Raw genomic sequence first — 20,336 nt, 5'->3', positions numbered from 1 at the left:
GCCTCGCTCCTTCACAAATTTTACATTACTGGTAATACTTGGTGTTGGATTTATTCTACTTATTAATTTAATTTAAAATTATACAAAAGGTTTTACTGGATTGACAAAACTTATGTGTTGTTTAGTCGTTTGATCACAAAATTTATTGGACGGATCAGACATGATACTATTTCCATTTTATCTTCTTTTGTTCTAAAAAATTATTCACGAGTTCCTTTTTTTAAAAAATTGACTAACTTGTTCATGAAGTTCAATTATCTATATCTATAAACAAGTTATTTTCTAATCAAGATATTAGAATCATAAAACATAGAAATAAAACGGATACACAAAGTAAAAGGTTTACCACTGGATCTATATTTACAATGTGTTTTTTTTTTTTTTTAAAATGAAGATAAAAGTCAAATATTGACCTACAAATATATGTGTTGTTTATTGTAACGACCTGATTTCCGTCATTAGGGAAAAGCCAATAGGAAAAGAATTGAGGCCAGAAAACTTTTGAGTAGTAATTTGAAATTTCCTAACCTAGTCCAGATTTGGACGAAATCAGAGTCTTTAAGGTGTAGGGAAATCTGGTAGAAACCGGGTGAATTAATTATGATTTTGATTGCATGAGTAGTTAGATAATTGTTAAAGAATCCATACGACTTCACGGAATTGAATTCGGGTGAGTAGAACTCCCAGAATCGATCTTAGCGTAGAGGGTATTTTTTGAGCATCATGGGTTAGAGGTGTGTTGTTAAATGAGAATTTTGGAATTCTTGAATTAGCTCTCTGTCTTGCATAACCCGCTTTGGCGCTGGGTTTTGCCGCTCTGGCAGGGACGCTACAGCGGGGTGACGGCCATTGTGGTGGGCTCGACGCGAATTAAAGTCATTAATAAAACCCTAAACGACCTCATTATGCACTTTTCGACTTTTAGAGCTAATGAACGAACCTCAGGCGACTCTTACTTATTTTTCACCATTCTTGAGGCTAAAGATAAGCTTTTCACTCCCCGAATCCATTTTCGATCCGTAAAACATAATAGAATGGGTGAATATTGATGGGGGAGGGTTTGGTTATGGATTCTATAGTTGAAACAATCCTAAATTGAATAAGTGGGATCATGGGTTTGATCTGGGGTTCATAAAATTGTTAGTAATTCGGGTAATTAGTGATTGTTTATTGATTCTCATATTATATTGATTGTTTGTAGACCAAGAACAAGCAGAATGAATCCGGAAAGGGAAGGATCATGTCACCCCCCGAGCCTACACCCTGGGCGGGACTGACACTCGAGAACCATTGCTGGCCCCAAGCGACCCCTTTGGCCTGGCTTACTTACTCAGCGGAAGACTTAAACTTTAGAAATAACCTCAAATAAGGAACTTATGAAAAATCTTAGAATGTCTATAAATAAAGCATTCAAAACTAGCCAAAATGGCTACTCAAGTCTCATAGCAAAACATCTGAAATACAAAGCTAAAAGACTCATAACTAATTGTTTGACTATCTATGAAGCCTCTAAAAACAACTGAGATGGATGTTGGGACAAGCCCCACAACATCCTAATGATTTGATAATAAAACAGAAAGCAATAAAAGGAGTCCTACGGAATGCAAGGAGGCTCGCCAACTGACTCTGAACTGCTTACTGGATCAACGATACGCTGGATGCCGATCCTAGTTACATGTGTTTGCATCATAAGACGATGCAGGCCAACTGGCATCAGTACATTGAATGTACGAGTATGCGAGTTGGAATGCTAAATACAACATATGCCTGAAATGAGTCTAAAGAACTTACCTAGCTCAACTCAACTCAACATAACTGAACTCATTTCAATATAAAGTAGTTTAAAACAAGTGCAATATAAAGAAAAGTTGTTTAAAAACATAATGTCAACTCTGAATGTATGTAAGGGTACAACAAAACTCTGAAATATATGTAAAAATACAAATAACTAAGTATATAAGAATACAATAACTTATGTGGAAGTTTCTCTAACCGACAACCATCACGTAAGAGCTAATGTGATGATACAACGTTTTGTCTCACGCTGCTAGGGCCGTCCTATACCTTGCCATGAGTATAAAACCTGAACTACTAAGTGGATCCATTAGTCTATGCTAAAAAGCACTAAAGGAATCATCTAAAAAGTATGACCATTTTCTATCCATGGTGGCTACATGGTTTATGGGGGTTGTAAGTTGTCTGAACTCTCCCCATATCGGTGTTCAATACTACTCCCAAAAATATAATATTAGCTCTTATGTTTAAAAAAAAAAAAGCATACTTCTTCTGTGATTTGAGATTAGTGCTTAAAAGTTTAGCTCAGAGGCTATCTTGAAAATCAAAGTTTCCCTCTTGCTTCATTTAGAAAGCGATTACTCTCTTTTGAAAACTAGCCCGAGGCTCTATGGAAATCGAGGTTTCCTTTCTTGTTCAAATATGAACATTTTAAACCCTTTGGAAATACATAGTCTCCATATACTTTTGAAGAAATAAACTTCAAGTTTTACTCTTTACTCAACTTGAACTTTAAGTCTCAAAACAAAGTTAAAACGTTTGTAAAAGAGCTTTGAAAACTTTGACAAACTTCTCTTGATTTGACTATTAACTTTACTTGAATTGACTCTTAACTCTCGTTGAATTGAATTATGGATTCAAGGATTATGAATTGTGATAGGAAATATCTCATGATGTTTAGGAGTGTTTTTAGATAGCTCAACATGAGAAAAATCGTGAAATCACCGTCTTGGAACAAGTCCGCAACGCAGAGTTGCATTAAAATATTTGCTCGCGAAATTAAATTTTGATACAGAAGAGTCCGTGTCCTAACCGCGACGCGGAGCAACTTTTTGTGCACTAGGGGAGCAAGTTCGCAACACGGACTTGCGTGCCAAAATCTACTCGACTTTTCCTTCTTCGTTTTCCAGCCCTTATTCGCCTAAACTCGACTATTGATCTCAAATTCATTTTAGATCCCGATACCCAACATATGTACTCAAGAACCTAACTCAAAACAACTCTAAAAATCAATGGAAAGATCTCAGAAACTCCTCAATTTATTCCAATTCAAGAACAACATTCAAATTCAAGAATACATGTCAAGAACATCAACTTTCAAACTCTTTTAGGACAAATTTCGCTGAACTAGACATGTTTGGCGCGTGGGTGAACGAATCCGACGCTATGAAAGACTCACATACCTTGTAAGATAAATTCCTTGGCAAAATCCACAACCAAATCGCACGATCTTGGCGAATCTTGAGCTTTTCCTCTCCTTTCTCCGCTTTTCTCTTTTCTCCAAGCCCTAGCGTGAATTTTCAATTGACTAAACTGATCTCATTTTGATTTGACCTTTAATTAATTCACTAAAACGAATTAAATTAATCGGGTAAGAAAAAGACTAATCTACCCTTCAAAAATCCGCATTAGACTTTCTTTAATCACACAGCCCAACTTCTGAAGGACATAACTCACTTATACAAACTCGGAATCGCAAAAATTTGGTGGCGTTGGAAAGATCATTCCAAGAGCTTTCCAACCATATCTGGAAGTACAACTAACTTATCCTGACCTAGGAGTTATGGCCGTTTGAAGTTGACTAAAAACTCAACTTTTCCTAAGCTTAACAAATTTCCAGATTTTCATTATTTCCCAAAAATGACTATTTCCCATTCTATGCTTCTTCCTAGTTATTTCAAATTGCGAGATGTTACAGATCAAGTTTCTTAGGATTTCAAGCTTGTTTCGAGGTAGGTGATGGTTGTGATTCTATAATTGTGTGATGTATATTTGTTCTTGCTTCATTATGATGCATGTATGTATGTGAATGTTGCATTGTTGATCACCCTAATCGTAAATGAGGATAATTAAATGATTGTATGCCATGAATCACCTCTTATTGTATGATTGTGAGAATATACATTGTGATTGTGATTGTGGTTTGTTGAATGGAGCGGTTGCCACGTTCCGGCATAAATATGGGATCGGTTGCCACGCTCCGGCATAAATATGGAATCGGTTGCCACGTTCAAGCACACTAACTTGGATCGGGTACCACGAACCGATATGCTAACCGTTTGCGTTTGGGTTCCATGAGAGGACCATTGAATTACGTTGTGTATCTACTTGTGATAAGTTCGTTCATATCTAATAATGATTGATATTGAAAAATGGTATGTTGCTCTAAATTGATATAACTATGATATGTGAGATCCGCGAAGTTGTTCATTGTTCGTATATGTTGATGATATGGTATATGTTCGATATGTGCATGTGATTATATTATTGTATTGACTAATGTATGTTACACTTATTGGGATAGACGCGTGATCCTACCAGTACACTGTGGTTGTGTACTGATATTGCACTTGCTTGTTCTTTGTTGAGTACATGACATCTTCAGACGGCTATTGATAGACCTCAGCTAGGTGATTATTGAGCGTGATCGGATTCAAGGGTAAGCCAATTCTTTTAGGCTGTCATGAATCTTTCTGGTTTAAGTCCACTCTTTTCGGACTCAAAATATTTGTTTAAGGTGTTGTTTGGTTTTGGGGTTGTACCCCTTGTTCTTAGACTTGTCGTTAGTAGAGTTTTAGTACAATGACTTTCAGGTTCTAGGGGTGAATATCCGCATTAGTTTGGTTAAGTTATTTGTTTAAAACTTGGGGAGTTTATGAGAACTCCATATTTCTTTTAGTCATTTAAACCTGTTTCCGTATCTTTAAATGCCTTAATTTTTTGTTGTGTTGTTAGTTTGGGTTGTAGTAATGGTTCTCCCATCGAAGGGTTAGTATGGATGCCAATCATGACGGTCTTGGTCATGACATTTATGCAAATGAATGGGATCAAATTTTGTTGCACCAAATCTCCAGTAGTGCAAATCCTATATGCAATGTCATTAAGGTTTGGAGCTCAATATAGTAGGAAGAAAAATAATTCAAAATTTCATCATAGTTATATTATCAACCATTTATATTGCCTTTTTTTTTGTTTTTGTTTTAGGGTTACCACCTCATGTTTATAACATAACATGTACTAGTTGACTTCAAACTAATTGACATTACACAAAACCATTACATGCACCGTCTATATATATTTGATTCTTTGTAAAAAAAAAAACAATGTTTTATACATATAAACTTAAATATACAAAACATCCTTTTAATTTTTTATTTATGATTTTTAAGTAGCACGTAAAGACAAAAAATGGACATATGAGACAGAACCGGAAGGAGTAATTAAAATATAAAGAACACGGTAAAAACAACTAAATATGTACTAATTCCTATATAAATATTTCATCACATAAATCTAGATGTATTCTCCTATGTACAAGGATTTAGTTGAATTCTAATTTGTGGAGAACTGCATTCCCTGCATGGAATATTCTGTCATATTCCATCGAATTCCCATAAAAAATTAAATCTCCCAACTAATTAATGAAAAGTTATTTATTATACCGTAAAGAATAAGGTATTTATCCACCGCACGATGATCCGTTTGAATCAAGTATATCAAAATCTAACGTCTAATATCCAAAAATTATTAAGGATGCTGAAAGAAGAAAACCAAGTGAGTTTAGGAATTTGAGTGGCTTTGCGTTAACTTACCACTAACTTATGTAATATTCCCTTGGCATCTTTTTTTTTTTTTTTTGCCTAATTCTGTTTTTCCCCTCCCTATAAAGCTTCCTCTGTAGTTTGGTGTTCACAAACACAAATAGTAAAAATCCCAAAAGAACAAGAAACAGAGGTGTTCTTCTATATTCATCTCTTTTCTTGTTTCTAACCAATCTAGAAGTTTGTATAAGAAATGGCTGGAATTGTAGTGGTTTTTGACTTTGACAAGACGATCATTGATGTTGATAGTGATAATTGGGTGGTGGATGAGTTAGGCGCTACTGATTTGTTCAATCAACTTCTCCCAACTATGCCTTGGAACTCTCTCATGGTTAGTTTTCCTTTTCTCTTCGTGTTATGAACTTTTCTTTTTCTTTTTTTGTCTCTCGCTAGAAGCTGATAATTTCTGTTACAGGATAGAATGATGGAGGAGCTTCATGTACAAGGCAAAACTATTGCAGATATTGAAGAGGTATTGAAACGGGTTCCCATACACCCCAGGATTGTCCCAGCAATTAAATCAGCTTATGCATTAGGGTACTTATATTTCAATTACAGCTTCTTCTTTTTTAATCAGAGAATTTTGTTATGGGTTTAAACTAATTGAATGTGTGTTAATATTATATTCAGGTGTGATTTGAGAGTAATAAGCGATGCAAATGTATTCTTCATTGAAACTATCTTGAAACATGTCGGAATTAGGGATTGTTTCTCTGAGATTAACACGAATCCAGGCTACGTCGATGAAGAAGGCAGGCTTCGAATCCTCCCTTATGTTGATTTTATAACATCCCCTCATGGCTGCAATCTCTGCCCTCCCAACATGTGCAAGGTAGCTAAATACTAAATCCTTTAATTTAGATTTAATATGAAATTAGCTAAGTTTTCCTAATTGAGATTCTGTTTAATGCAGGGTACGATAGTAGAAAGAATTCAAGCCAGCATCCCTAAAGAAGGGAAGAAAAGAATGATCTATCTAGGCGATGGAATCGGCGATTTCTGTCCCAGTTTGAAGCTCATGGAAACAGATTTTGTGATGCCAAGAAAAGATTTCCCAGCCTGGAATTTGATAAATAAAAACAGGACACTAGTAAAAGCAACTGTCCACGAGTGGACTAATGGGGAAGAGTTCGAGCACATTCTACTACAACTAATTAACACAATCACTGTTGAAGAAAGCCAATTGTTATCAGTTGAGTACTGCAAATTCCAGACAATGTCCAAAGCAGCCTTACCACGGGCTCTTCCAGTGCCTTACTAAATACTAATGTCAAGTTTGCTTAAGTCATTACCATGAAGCTTGTGACTAGCAATTGGTTTTGATTTTAGGTAGTTAAATATAGTTTCTTTGTTAAGTGGGCTACAACATTGTTGTAATTAGTTGTTGTTTTTATTTTTATGTATGGCATTTTTTCTATCAAAACTTAAAAAGTGATTGTTGTATTTGAACATGTGGCTTGCGTTCTGAAACTCTTAATACTCCTTTTTAAACAGATTTATTAGTTATTCCCTTAATTCTTATTTATATGCGTTACTTACTAAAAAATACATGTTCTTAAATACTAGTCATTTCACAAAAGCAATTAATAAATAACGATATTATTCCTATTTTACCTTGAATTATTAGCCTTGAAAGGACGGATTTGATCAACATAAGAAAATTAAATGATTAATTCATATTCATTGGTCAATTTAATTAATCAAAATAAATTAATTTATGTTTATTTATTGAAAATTTGACTTCAAGAGATCACTAAATAAGTTTACAATGATAAACTTACAAAATTTCGTAAATGACGTGAAATCTAAAATGATGACATATAAATAGAAATGAAGGGAGTACTATTCTATTAACCTATCTAATATAATAATAGAAAAATCACTAAAACAATTTTGCCCTTTCTACATGTGTAGGGTGTGCAAAAATAGAATTCATTAATAAATCGAATCGAAAAAAATGTTAATACGTTTATCATTATTCGATTAACAGGTTGTTAATGGGATTATTAAAATAAAAAAAGGGTTATCAGATCAGTTTTTATTGAGCTACTGGATAAATTTATAATCCATTAAAATTGTTGTAATTTACTTCTTTACTCCTACATAAATATTAAATATTAATCTCAATACCTCACTAATTATCACATTTGCCCATTAGCCTTCAATTCACACTTTATAGTAATTTTGAGTTCAAAAGTTCACATTAAACAAAATGTTAAAACCTAAAGTAAGTACCCTATTCCTCTTCATTTCTCTTTGTGACACACTTTTATAATTATTTTCATGTTAGCTACTATTGTTTCAATTTTATGAGTGTTTATAAACTTACATTATTGTCTTGTCGCGTCAAATTATTGGAGAAGTCATATAATGTATATGTTTTATAAACTTTTTCTTATTGATTAAACTAAATATCAAATTGTTAAGGATTAAAATCGATAAAAAATATCTTATTGATTTAGCGTAATTAAAAATTAAAAAAATGATAAATCAAATCGATAATGCATTAAAACCAACTAATGCACACTCCTATATTTACCTTTATAGATAGAGATTCAATTGAACTCGTAATTTTTGTTGTGCTTCATAAATTATATATAAACATTTATTACAATTATAATAAATACTCCTAATAGATATGGACACATAATTTTAAAATTTATCTCTAAGAATGTTTTGAAAAAATTCGGTATAGTGATACTTTAATCTTTAATTTTTAACTAATACTTTATGTGTTCCATATTAGATGAACACTTTCTATTTTATACGATAATTAAAAAACAATTAATAGATTGATCAATTTTACTATTTTGTCCTTTGTTCATATTAATTAGCCTCTTGAAAAAAGAAATTTTGAATCTTCAAATTTATTTAAACTTCCAAAGGCCATATTAATTGTAGAAGTAAAATAAGAAAAAATTAATTAATTCTATCCTAATTTAGAGGGTGTTTGGATTGACTTAAAAGTTGGTCAAACCTACTTTTCAGTCAGCTTTTGACTTCGGAAAGTGTTTGACAAATATAAAAAGTAATTTAAAATAAGCTAGAAAGTGTTTGGCAAGGTCAAAAACAACTTATAATAAGTTAAAAATGACTTAAAATAAGTCAGAAACCAAAAATAGATCTCCCCCTACTTTTTATTTTTTGACTTAAAAGTCATTTTAGTTTGACTTTTTATTTTTGACTTAAAAACTACTTTTTTAAAGGCATTCCAAACATACGTGATCAAATAATATTGGATAAATATTTTTCGTAAGAGGCTCATCTAATATTAACCGGATGGAGTACTAATGATTTATTGATTTTTTGTCAAAGTAGAATGTTTTCTCCATTTGGAGTATGATGTGACAATTTTTAAAAAAAATAAAAGAGAGAGGGTAGTACACACGTCATCAAGAGCATGGACGAACTAAGTGGGGATTCGTGGGTTCGCACGAATCCAATAGTTTTTCATAGATTTTGTAGTTGTATTAGAAAATTTTATATCCATAGATGAGCAGTTCTGTCCTAAAATTTAGTACCCAAACTTTTAATCCTGATTGTACCTCTGATTAAGAGAGTGATAAAAGAGAGGTATGTCCCAAGAAAATCAGCACGCCCTTTAATGAAATTAGACAAAGCAATTTAGCCATTACATCAATTTTCGTTTGGTCAACTTCAATGTCCTTGTTCGAAAATTAAAACTCCAAACTCCTAATCCTATTTCAATCCCAATAGTACCTATGATTAAGAGACTCAGAAGATTCTAGTTTAAAAAAATTGAAGTTTTCTAGTCAATCAAGTATTGAGGAAATTCCATTACAATAACTTTAGATTTTATTTTTCTTGACATGCAATGTCATATTGATTTTTTGTTGACATGCAATGTCAGATAAATTTCTTATTTTAATATGTCAATTAAGACGAAACCTAGACTAATTTTGAAAACATAAAATAATCGAAAAACTACAACTTGATAAATCCATATTTTGTAGTATACTAGTATTGCTCCCTAGATATTTTCGAGAATGTTGAAAAGTTCAATATGATACCTGTCTTGCTAAAAGAAATTCCAAAAGCTGAATCAATTTTTTGAAATCGAAGATTAGTAAAGTAGTGAGTGATATGACAAGCTTCTAGAGGTTGAACTTTTAAAAATAAAAAAGAAGAAGGGAAAATTAGTAAATTAGTCAAAATTCTTAACATAATTATTAAAAATATCTACATTTAAAAATAATTATTAAAAATGTTAATATGTCAATATTTTAGCAAATATAGTGTATCATAATATAATTAATTTCCTTTCCTTTTTTTTTTCTCAAATCAGTCCCACATAAGACTCATTTTTTACCCACTAAGTGGTGATAAAAAAAAAAAAAAAACCTCATTACCCATTTTCACCTTTTTCTAGGTTTTTACTCCAAATTTCTCTTTTCTTTCTGTCTCTTTGATAGGTGACGTTTTTTTTTCCAATTATTTTCAGAAATTGGTAAAAACTTCAAAAAGATAACCACAACAATCTCATTGATTTAGGTATAAATTCTTCTCTAATGGCGGATTCAAAGAGGACTACAAGAGGTTCCACGTAATGATGATTTTTTAGCGATTTTCCATCTTTTGATCTTTGTATCACTCAAGGACAAGTCGGTAATGTAGGATTGACGGCTAGAATGGTGGAAGAAAACAGATCTAAGCATTTACATGATTCTATTCGCATGCAAAACCTTCCTCAATTACAGAATATAAACATCATCAAGAGTAAGGACACAAACAATGAAAAGAAAAAGGAAACGATAGGCTTTTCGTCTACCAGTAGTGAAGTCCAAAAGGTTGATGAAGATCAAATGGTGGATGAACAACTTCATGAAGACAAAATTGCTTTATGTGTGTATTCCTTTGTTCCCTTTCAAATTTAAATAATCTGGGAACATAATATGTATTCCTTTTTATAAAAAAATTACTTATGTTTGGATACAACTCATAACTAAACTATAGTATATTTATCAGATTTTCATTGGTTTTTATACATAAATATTGTATTCATTCTAACTGTATGACATCAAGTTTTGTAATTTTATCTTCATTTTGTTTTTATATTGTGAATTGGATACAACTTTTGCCGTTCATTATATCATTTTGTTGGGATTCTATAGAATACAACATATTTATGTATTTCTTATATCTGTATGTCTATTAGTTTTGTATTTATGTTATCAAATTGTATTAATCATACAAAATTAGTAGTTCAAAATAGTATCTTGCAGCTGATTGTGTGAAATATATACAACATAATTATTTTGTGGGGATTAGATGGAATACAACATATTTTTTGTTATATTGCTTCTTATTTTGTATTTATTCTAACTGTGCCTACTAATTTTGTATTTTTGTCATCAAATTGTATTCAACCTTGGCAGTGGATACAAAGTTAGTAGTTCATAATAGTATATTTCTAGCTAATTATCTAGAATAATACATAATTTTTGTTTGTATTTCTTTTTTATTTGCATTCATTCTAACAGTATGCCATCAAAATTTTTGTATTTCTGAACGCACAATGTATCTCAATATCTCAAGAATTTAGGTGCATCTGAGCACATAAACCCTTTTGGTAAAATTCCGCAAGGAAGGGTGACCAAGAGGGCGATTGTGGCTGTAGTCTGGTTAACTGCTTCCACAAGCGCCCAACCTGCTGATAAGTATTATGTAATAAAAGAATCAGGATCTGCGAGATATGAATATGAAACTGGATATGCTCGAATCGGATCGCATCTCGATTTGCACATGGATAATCTGTTGTATTACCCTAAAGAGTCATACTCATATCCAGGGCATTTTGTCCTTGAAAGAGCGTCATCAGTCTAGCTCGTCATGAGCGGAATTGGTCTTGGCCGGACTCACTAATTAAATCTCAATTTAAAAGTTTTTAAAATATTCTCTCCCATGGTTTTCTCCATTTTTTTATTAACTAATTGTATTATTTAAAATTAAACAAATGAAAAACAAATACATAATTAACCCTATAACAAAAGAAAATATTGATATTTTTAATAAATATTGAAAATGTGGCTAAATAGCCCTATTAAATGTTAAAATATTGACATTTTGAAAATTTTCCCAAAAAAATATTATATTATTCTTTGAAAATTGAACTAAAGAAATGTTACCACATAAACTGAAAGGTGAAAGTATATATTATGATAGCATTATCTTTTGTGCAGGGGCGGCTCAACGTAATTAGGGGCCTAAAGCGAAATTTCAATTTGAGGCCTAAAATATAAATAAAAACTTTGTATACATATTTATTCAAAAATTATTTCTCTTACACTATTTAGATGAAATTATAAGTATGTAATATTGTTTTTTCAGTTATTGATTTTAGGTAAGATTTTATCAATTCAACATTAAAAAACATCCTTTTAGTGAGACAATTATTATATGAATTGTTAATATAATTTTATAAGTAATAAGTTGACAAATATTAAATAAAGATAAGAGTTAGAACCATAGAATCTGATTCAAGAAGTTGATGACTTGGCATACACCATTTTAATATGCTTGTTGTAATGTTTGAAACTAAAATTTAAAAAGAAATATAAAAGAATTTGTAATTAACTTTGTTCAACACTTTTCACTATTAATTCTTATTTAAAGTATAAAAGATGTGAAAGTGGGTAAAATAATATTTTTTTTTATCATAATTAATCAATTTTTTCTATAAAAATTTAACACATAATTTAATTTTAATAATAATTTGGGGGCCTAAGGCATAAGCCTTATTTTACAAAGGCAAGAGCCGCCCTGCTTTTGTGTGAATTGGATGAGTTTAAGGTGTCGTCAATCTAATTAAAACATAAAATTATGTCATAATTACTATTTGAATTGAATATTTTATGAAATTTAAAAAACGTTTTAGGATTTATTTGATTTAATGTATAATGATAACATTGTCACTCCCTTCCTGACCAGTGGTAGCAGCTGCAAATTAATTCAAATCAAAAGATCTATTTAGGATAACTTCTTGTTGGTGTATTATACCTCTATTAACGATCATCTGGTTAGAGATTTTTTAGCCATCAAAGTAGTTTAACAAAATCCTAAATCAATGAACTTTCAAGAAAATAACTTGGTATAACTATTAAAAATTAGAAGAAAATACATATTAATAACTAGAAAAAAAATCAGATACCTGACTTAAAAATGGATGAAATCAGTTACAAACCTCAAAATTCAGATGTGTAGAGCCCTATTTTCATACAAATGATGGTGATAGGTGGGCAGATTATTAGGACTCATTAGGTTAGTTTGAAGGAGTGTTGTGTCTCAATATCAAAATCTGATACAAAGTTATTAAATAGTGAAATAATAGGTAATTATTTGATTTATTTTTTATATATAAATAACAAAGAAATCAAACTTAATAAGCATATTTAGCTACAGTTTGCCTAATTATGCTCCATAACCATAACTTTGTTTGCTATGAGTATTTTCGTTTGTATATTTCACTTGTCAATATACAAACAAGGTAAATATATACAAATTACGTATTTATATATTTAGGATTTTTTTCAGAACTTATACAATCAAATGTATCAGCAAATCATATACAAATAGGATAAACAAATCATATACAAATAGCTATGTTAAACATATACAAATTCTGAATTTATACAATTAGGGATAGAATTATACAAATTTTGGACATGACCCACGTAAATATGGTTATATGTTAGTGGCGAAACGCAATTTCTTCAAACTATAGCTATATTAAATGATCAAATAGTATAAATTTGTTTAGTTGCGTAATTTTCTCTTATTTAAAAGTGTAAATTGAATTAAAATAGAACAACTTTCACATATAGCAAACACAAAATTCATATTTGTATGCTATAGCAAAGTTTGCATAATTGCGCTCCATAGCAAACATAAATATGTATATTTCGCTATACATATACAAGAGAAAGCAGTTGTATAATCTGCTTTGGTATACATATACAAAAAAATCAATTGTATAAAGCGAGAGAGGCGAGTGAGATCTGGGAGAGGGGAGAGAGAGGAACGAAAATATATGTATATATACAATTTTCACGCATTTTATACATTTGCGTTTTTGTATAAAGTGAGAGAGGCGAGTGAGAGAGCGAGATCTGGGAGAGTGGCGAGCGAGATCTGGGAGAGGGGAGAGGGGAGAGAGGAGAAAGAAAATATATGTATATATACAATTTTCTCTCGCTTTATACAAACACAAACGCATTTTATACAATTTGCGTTTTTTGTATAAAGTGAGAGAGGCGAGTGAGAGAGCGAGATCTGGGAGAGAGGAGAACGAAAATATATGTATATATACAATTTTCTCTCGCTTTATACAAACACAAACGCACTTTATATACTTGCGTTTGTATAAAAAACGAGAGAGGCGAGGGAGAGAACGAGAGTGGCGAGCGAGATTCACTAGGAGAGTGGTGAAATAACAACAGTTTGCTATGAGCTACAATTAAATCAAACTATATTTATAGCATTTAATTTGAATTAATAGTTTGCTATTATATATAATTTTCTCATTAAATATAAGGTATGAATATTTATGTAATTATGTAGTTTTTCCTAAATACAAACCCAATCCGACTCATGTTTCTAAGCCCCAATAAGCCTAAGAGGCCCACTTACCAATAGCCCAACAGGCCATTACTAAGATGATAAGTGTTGCTTACCTTCTAGCTCAACAAATAATATCTGTAGCATTAGGGGTATACAAAACCGAACCAAATCGCAAATCGAGTTAAATCAAAAAAATAAAAACCGACTAGTGGTTTGATTTGATTTGGTTTGGTATTGAAAAAAAAATCCGATTATATTTGGGTTGGTTTGGTTTTAACTAAAAAAAAATAACCCGAGATCAAACCAACCCGACATTATATATGTAATTTTAAAATTTTATTTTATACATAAAAATATTTACTTTGATATAATTTTAAAATATTTCTTATACTATTTCATAGTTTTTATCTTTTAATATATTATTTCAAGCTTAAAACTTAGAATTCGAAATGGTCCAATAAAGATTGTAGTTCATAGATGTTGATAATTATAATAAAACTTAAATCAAAATTAAATTAATATTAATACAAAAATAAAATCAATTCAACACTAAGAATGACAATAATATTGAATATTTGTTCTTTAGTTTTACATTGGTTTAGACAATTAAAATACATAATCTAATTTTAATTTTCCTTAAATATTCAGTAATGTAACTAATACTTATTAAACTTATTTTAGCATGATTTAGTACTTTTAAATTATGATCATTTTCATTATGACTTTGCAATATTTATTTTATATGATGATTTCATTATTATTTTTTATTGAATATTTTAGTGTCATCGGTACTCATCTCATATTTTGTGTTATTTTCTTAAGAAACACCTTAGATAATTATATTTTGGTTGGACTAAAGAAATATTTGGAGCACAAGTTAATTATATGTTTGTATGCAAACTTTACCGAAAAAATCCAAAAATCTGAAAAAAAATAATCCGACGTTTATTTGTTTGGTTTGATTTATAAATTTGAAAATTTGACACAATGGTTTGGTTTGGTATTTGAAAAACCCAAAAAAATTCGAATTTTATTAGTTTGGTTTGGTTTATAAATTTTAAAATTTTACACAAATGATTTGGTTTGATATTTGAAAAATCCAAACCAACCCGATCTTGTACACCCCTATGTAGCATAAACAAATGCATGGGACCTTAATATTAGTAGCAATAGAGACACCATTTACAGTTGTCACTCGACACTGCTTCATTAATAATCGTGTATATATATAGTTTTATAAGTTCGTAATCAATATTGCTGTGATAAAATTTTGAAGAAGCAAATTAGAAATCAATGGATTTTTTAAAGACAAGTGATTATATTACTATTTTCATAATTTATATTGTTAAAACATTTAAGCATGAAAGGAACAGTTCAACAAGAGCGCCGGCGCTTTTATTCAATTAAATGTTTAATGGCAAGCACATGTGGCCAACGTTGCATCACCTCTTTGTTGAATTATTTGACCCAATCCAAATGCACCAATCAATTACACAACAAATTAAATCATCTATAAATTTTATATATTTTATTTTTGAAGAATAACAAATACTTGATTAAGTTCAATCTAGATCTAATGATTATTTTTTAATTAGTATTCCATGTGGGGTTTTTGCCAAGAAGATACAAAGAAAATTGTGTGAATTAAGTATCATTGCACTCACTAAGATTTTGTAGCATACTTGTTATAATTTTGTGTGTATAAATATATACAGTTCGAGTATAATGTAGTAGTTAGATAGGTAAAAATCGTAAATCTACGATATCTCATATCAATTCACACGAAGTTAATAGTTTTGTTCAAAACATTAAAAGATACCTTCATTTTCCTTGAGGAAAAAAGATAATTGGAACTTTTATGCATAATTCAAACTTTACATAATTAATTTGTTATAAGAAAAATAATAATTATATATATATAGTGATTAGCGGATGGATTGGGGGTAATAATGTTAGTATTTTGTCTATGGCTTTGACATTTATACCTTATTTCAGACCTTATGTGTATATTTTATTTATAAAATAAGAAAAAATGGAGACAAATTAGCCTTATTAATCTTTTTGGGCTAGTTTTTTCTTTCTTTTGGGTTTCTAGGTGGGATTTGTATTAACTTTATATTATATCAAGTAATCAATCAAATGTAATTAAACAAACATGTGATTTTGTTTCCAGTTGTTTTTAGCTAAGCCTAAATTATTTGAATGTCCTACAAATTCGAGTTCTTGTATATTTTATTATAATTATTATTTCGGTTTATTTCCTGTGTCTATTGGATTTATTAGTAAGTGTATAAGTTTTGCTATTTTTAATTTATATTTGGTGCAGTTTTCAGTGCTATTAGTATAATATCCCCTATTTGACAGGAATTCCTGATCCTTTTTTAATAATTGTTCCTGTTTTATAATTCCTGTTAAAATAATCAAAGTATGTTAAATATGTATTGGAGTTTACTTTTTGGGAAAACTATTTTATTTTATTTTTTATGACAAGGGAAACCCGCAACCTTTATCCTTTGGGTGCGCACAAGATAAATTTTTGGAAAACTAATTAAGAGGGCGAATTTTATTTTTCTCAAAAATAGATTCCAAGAACTATTTAAAACTTTTTCAAAACACAATTAAATTATCACATTCTTGCGAGTTTCTTATAAACTATCAATCATTTTATACTATATAGCACATGATCTCAATGGTAAGTTGATCTGAATAAATATATGGCCAACTCAATATTGATGTATATTTTAATTACAAAAAGTGATAATTTAAAATAGATAAAAATAATAATAAATAGTTGAGTTACTAATCCCTTTAAAAAAAGTGAAGTTTTGACCATTAAACTTTCTAATATAAGGAATCTGTTATTTTTTAGTTAGCTAGTGTGGTTTTTCACTGGATCTAATAGGGATCAATTCACTCAATTGGTTGTTGGGTGGGCATGATATGTTACGGTATGGTATTTAAAAGTTTTGATATCTTAATTTTGGTATTCGGTTTTTAAAACACTATACCACTATCATACAAATTTAAATTGATATAGTTTGATATTTTAAAGTTCAACTTCAATATTTTACGGTATGATAAATCAATAATCATAGTTTAATTAAGGCCAAACACATATACAACCCCTCTAACTTGTCCTCATTATTCATTTTGGCACTCCAACTTAGCGTTGTTCCATTTTAACCCTTAGACTCTATTTTTTAGTACCATTTTAACACGAAATACTATTTTTATGATTTCTTTATTTTTATATATATTCTTCAATTGCAACTTCTTATTTTAAATCGACATGTGTCAGTTAATTTTAGTTAAAAAAATAAAAATTAACAAAAAATAATTCTTTTTAAAAAATAATTTCTTTTTAAGAGTTTTATGTATTTTTATGTGAAAAATAACCGACGAAATTGTGTTGGTTTTCTTTCTTAAAAATCACCGACAATCTAACAAATTAAAGTCAGTTGAGTTTTAACATTTTTAGTAGTGTTATTAGAAATGAACAAGAGTCTTTTTTACTCGTATTGAATATGAGTTTTTTTATTCGTATTGATTTATATTAAAAATAAAACGTGAGTATTTGCGTTAAATTTAGATAGCCTAGATGATAATAAATAAGTAGTGTTAAATAATTTAATTGAATGTTTAAGAAAGAAAATCGAAGAACTTTCGTCAATTTCTTTCATGCAAAAATATAGAGAAATCTCAAAAAATAATATTATTGTTTGAAAAATTTAATTCAATGTTTAATTTTTTTTACGAAAATTAACAGACGCACGTCTATTTTTTTAAAATAAAAAATTGCAATTGAAGAACATAAATAAATAAAAAATCATAAAAATTAGTATTAGTGTTTAAATGGTACAGAAAAAATGGAGTTTAAGGGTTAAAATGGAACAAGACTAAGTTGGAGTGCCAAAATGAAAAATGAGGGCAAGTTTGAGGGGTTGTGTATGTGTTTGGCCTATATTTAACTTCGACTAATTTATTATCTTTTTATATTTAGAAGGTGTAACATAAAATACATATTTTCAAAGACCTATTTCTTGTATTTAAACTATGAACAAAATTTTGAACAATTTTCTCCTGGATTTACTATGCCATCCATTGAAAAAAACAGTGTTAACAAGTCAAAGGCTAGAAAAAGCTGGTGGGCATGCAATAGTTGTTCGTTTTTCTCCATAAAAGCTGCCAAGTCCCTTAGTTTAATGAGAGGACCACAATGGCTGATTCCATCTCTCAATTAGTACACTAAATTTACATTTTTTAATGGAAATTAAACGTTGATCTTCTTAAAATTTTCATATAAAGTTCATGGAGTACTTAATTATTGAAATATATGCAAAAGACTACCCTATTCACGTCAAAATAAATGGTGTTTTAAATTTGCACACACTCTATAAGAAATACATGATTTTAATGATGTAAAACTTCATGTATTAAAATAAGAATAATTTTTAAAGAACAATATTTTTAACTTTTCTTAATTGTGTAAAACATCATTTACTTTAAAATAAAATAAATAGATAGAAATAGCATTTATTCTGAAACGAAAAACAGTCAGGTAAAAGTACACTAAATTAAAATCATATTCTAAATTTTCAGACATGTACGAACAATCACCTAAGTACACGTTGGGTTGCTCTTAATATCTCCTCATAATTCTGATACATGGTGGGGTAATCAAGGATTGGGTTACGGTGAGTAGGTGCGCAGGAGATAATTTAAAATTTTGCTGGTAAAACTTATTTTTAAAAATATTTTGATCAACAGGAAATTCATTTTTTTCATTTTTATTTTTCTAAATTTTTTTTTTCTCAAAGCTATTTAACCAACCAAGAAAATTTTGAATTCTCCGTACTAAACATATTCTAAATTGAAAAATTACAATAACGTTTTTCGGATCAATTAATTAATAAGTTGACTTGTACTCGATCGAAGCTACATGAAAGTATTTTTAATTCTCATGATCCGATCAATAACAGATACTACAATATTAACAATAGTTTTATTATTATTAATTCAGTTTTAATTAGTCTCAACTTGATCAAGTGAAAAAAAAAAATCCTCTTCTGTATTGCAGTGAGATATATATTAAAAAGAAAAAAAAAGAAATTTAATTGAACTTTTAGAAAATAATGCATCACAAGCTAATCTGGTTGTGTTTGAATTCAAATGGGATAATACTAGATTAATTAATTGATGTGTTTTAATTAAAAAAGGATAACTAATGTACTACATTAAACATATTTTTTATATATATAATTATGACGGTACAATTCCACGACAAGCTGGTGTTACCATATTAGGAGGTTCATAATTCCATAAATCATGCACGTACTTCCCCCATAACAAGCTGACATGAAATTATTGCTTCCGCCTTCGTTTTAAAAGAAGTGTTATTTTAGTTCATTTCATATTCATTAAAAAGAAAATAAATAAGGATATAGAAACTAATAAGCTATCTCTATTTATAAATGTTTATAAAAAGTAATATTTCTTTAATATAAGTTATTCTTGAAAATAGTTACTCCCTCCGTTTCGATTTTTTTGTTTGGTTTTGAGTTACAAGAAATTTTAGAAAGTAAAACAGACTTTGGAATCATGTGATCTTAAATTAAAAATATGTGAAATATATCAAATGTTATTTAATCTTGTGATTATAACATGTTAGGTGTAAATTTGAAATTTTAAAGTTATTAAAAAAGAAAAAAATTATTCATTTTAAAATTGATTAAAAAAAATGAAATGAATGATAAATTTCTAAGGGAATAATTATTTTGAGATTTTTTTTGTTTAAACAAGGAGGTTGTATAAGTGAAAGGGGAACCATTAACCTGAAAAATGGGGGAATTATTTAATTTAACATAAAACTTTCTCCAAGTATGATTGTTGCTAATTAAGGACTATAATTTATAGGTGAGCGTTTCAATATTTTTACAAAATTAAGTATTAGTTGGAAGTTTCTAAACACAATTTTCAGACTTTGTCAAAATATTTGAATCTCTTTAAGAAAATTTTTTAGAAAAGATTCATTTTCATTTAAAAAATAAAAATCGAAACAACACGCCACCTTATTTTATTAGACTATTTATTTAGTTAATAATTTATTTATTTGTATTACTTAGTTTTTCTTTTTTAGCCAAACCA

General features: G+C 29.5%; 1 protein-coding gene across 1 annotated transcript; it reads left to right on the top strand.

Annotated features, from left to right (window-relative positions):
- Positions 1 to 5,808: 5,808 nt before the first annotated feature.
- LOC125829974 (inorganic pyrophosphatase 1-like) lies at positions 5,809 to 7,038 on the top strand. The gene is made up of 4 exons (XM_049509210.1): positions 5,809 to 5,946; positions 6,031 to 6,152; positions 6,246 to 6,447; positions 6,529 to 7,038. The coding sequence occupies exons 1-4, from the start codon at positions 5,809 to 5,811 to the stop codon at positions 6,874 to 6,876; spliced, it is 810 nt and encodes a 269-aa protein (XP_049365167.1). The 3' UTR covers positions 6,877 to 7,038.
- Positions 7,039 to 20,336: the final 13,298 nt, after the last annotated feature.

Source organism: Solanum verrucosum, unplaced genomic scaffold (assembly GCF_900185275.1).
Source record: "Solanum verrucosum unplaced genomic scaffold, falcon-dt-bn FXZP01000102.1, whole genome shotgun sequence".
In the NCBI taxonomy this organism is placed as follows: Eukaryota; Viridiplantae; Streptophyta; class Magnoliopsida; order Solanales; family Solanaceae; genus Solanum; species Solanum verrucosum.
The sequence above is the reverse complement of the archived record's forward strand: the minus strand, read 5'-3'. Positions and strand labels throughout refer to the sequence as shown.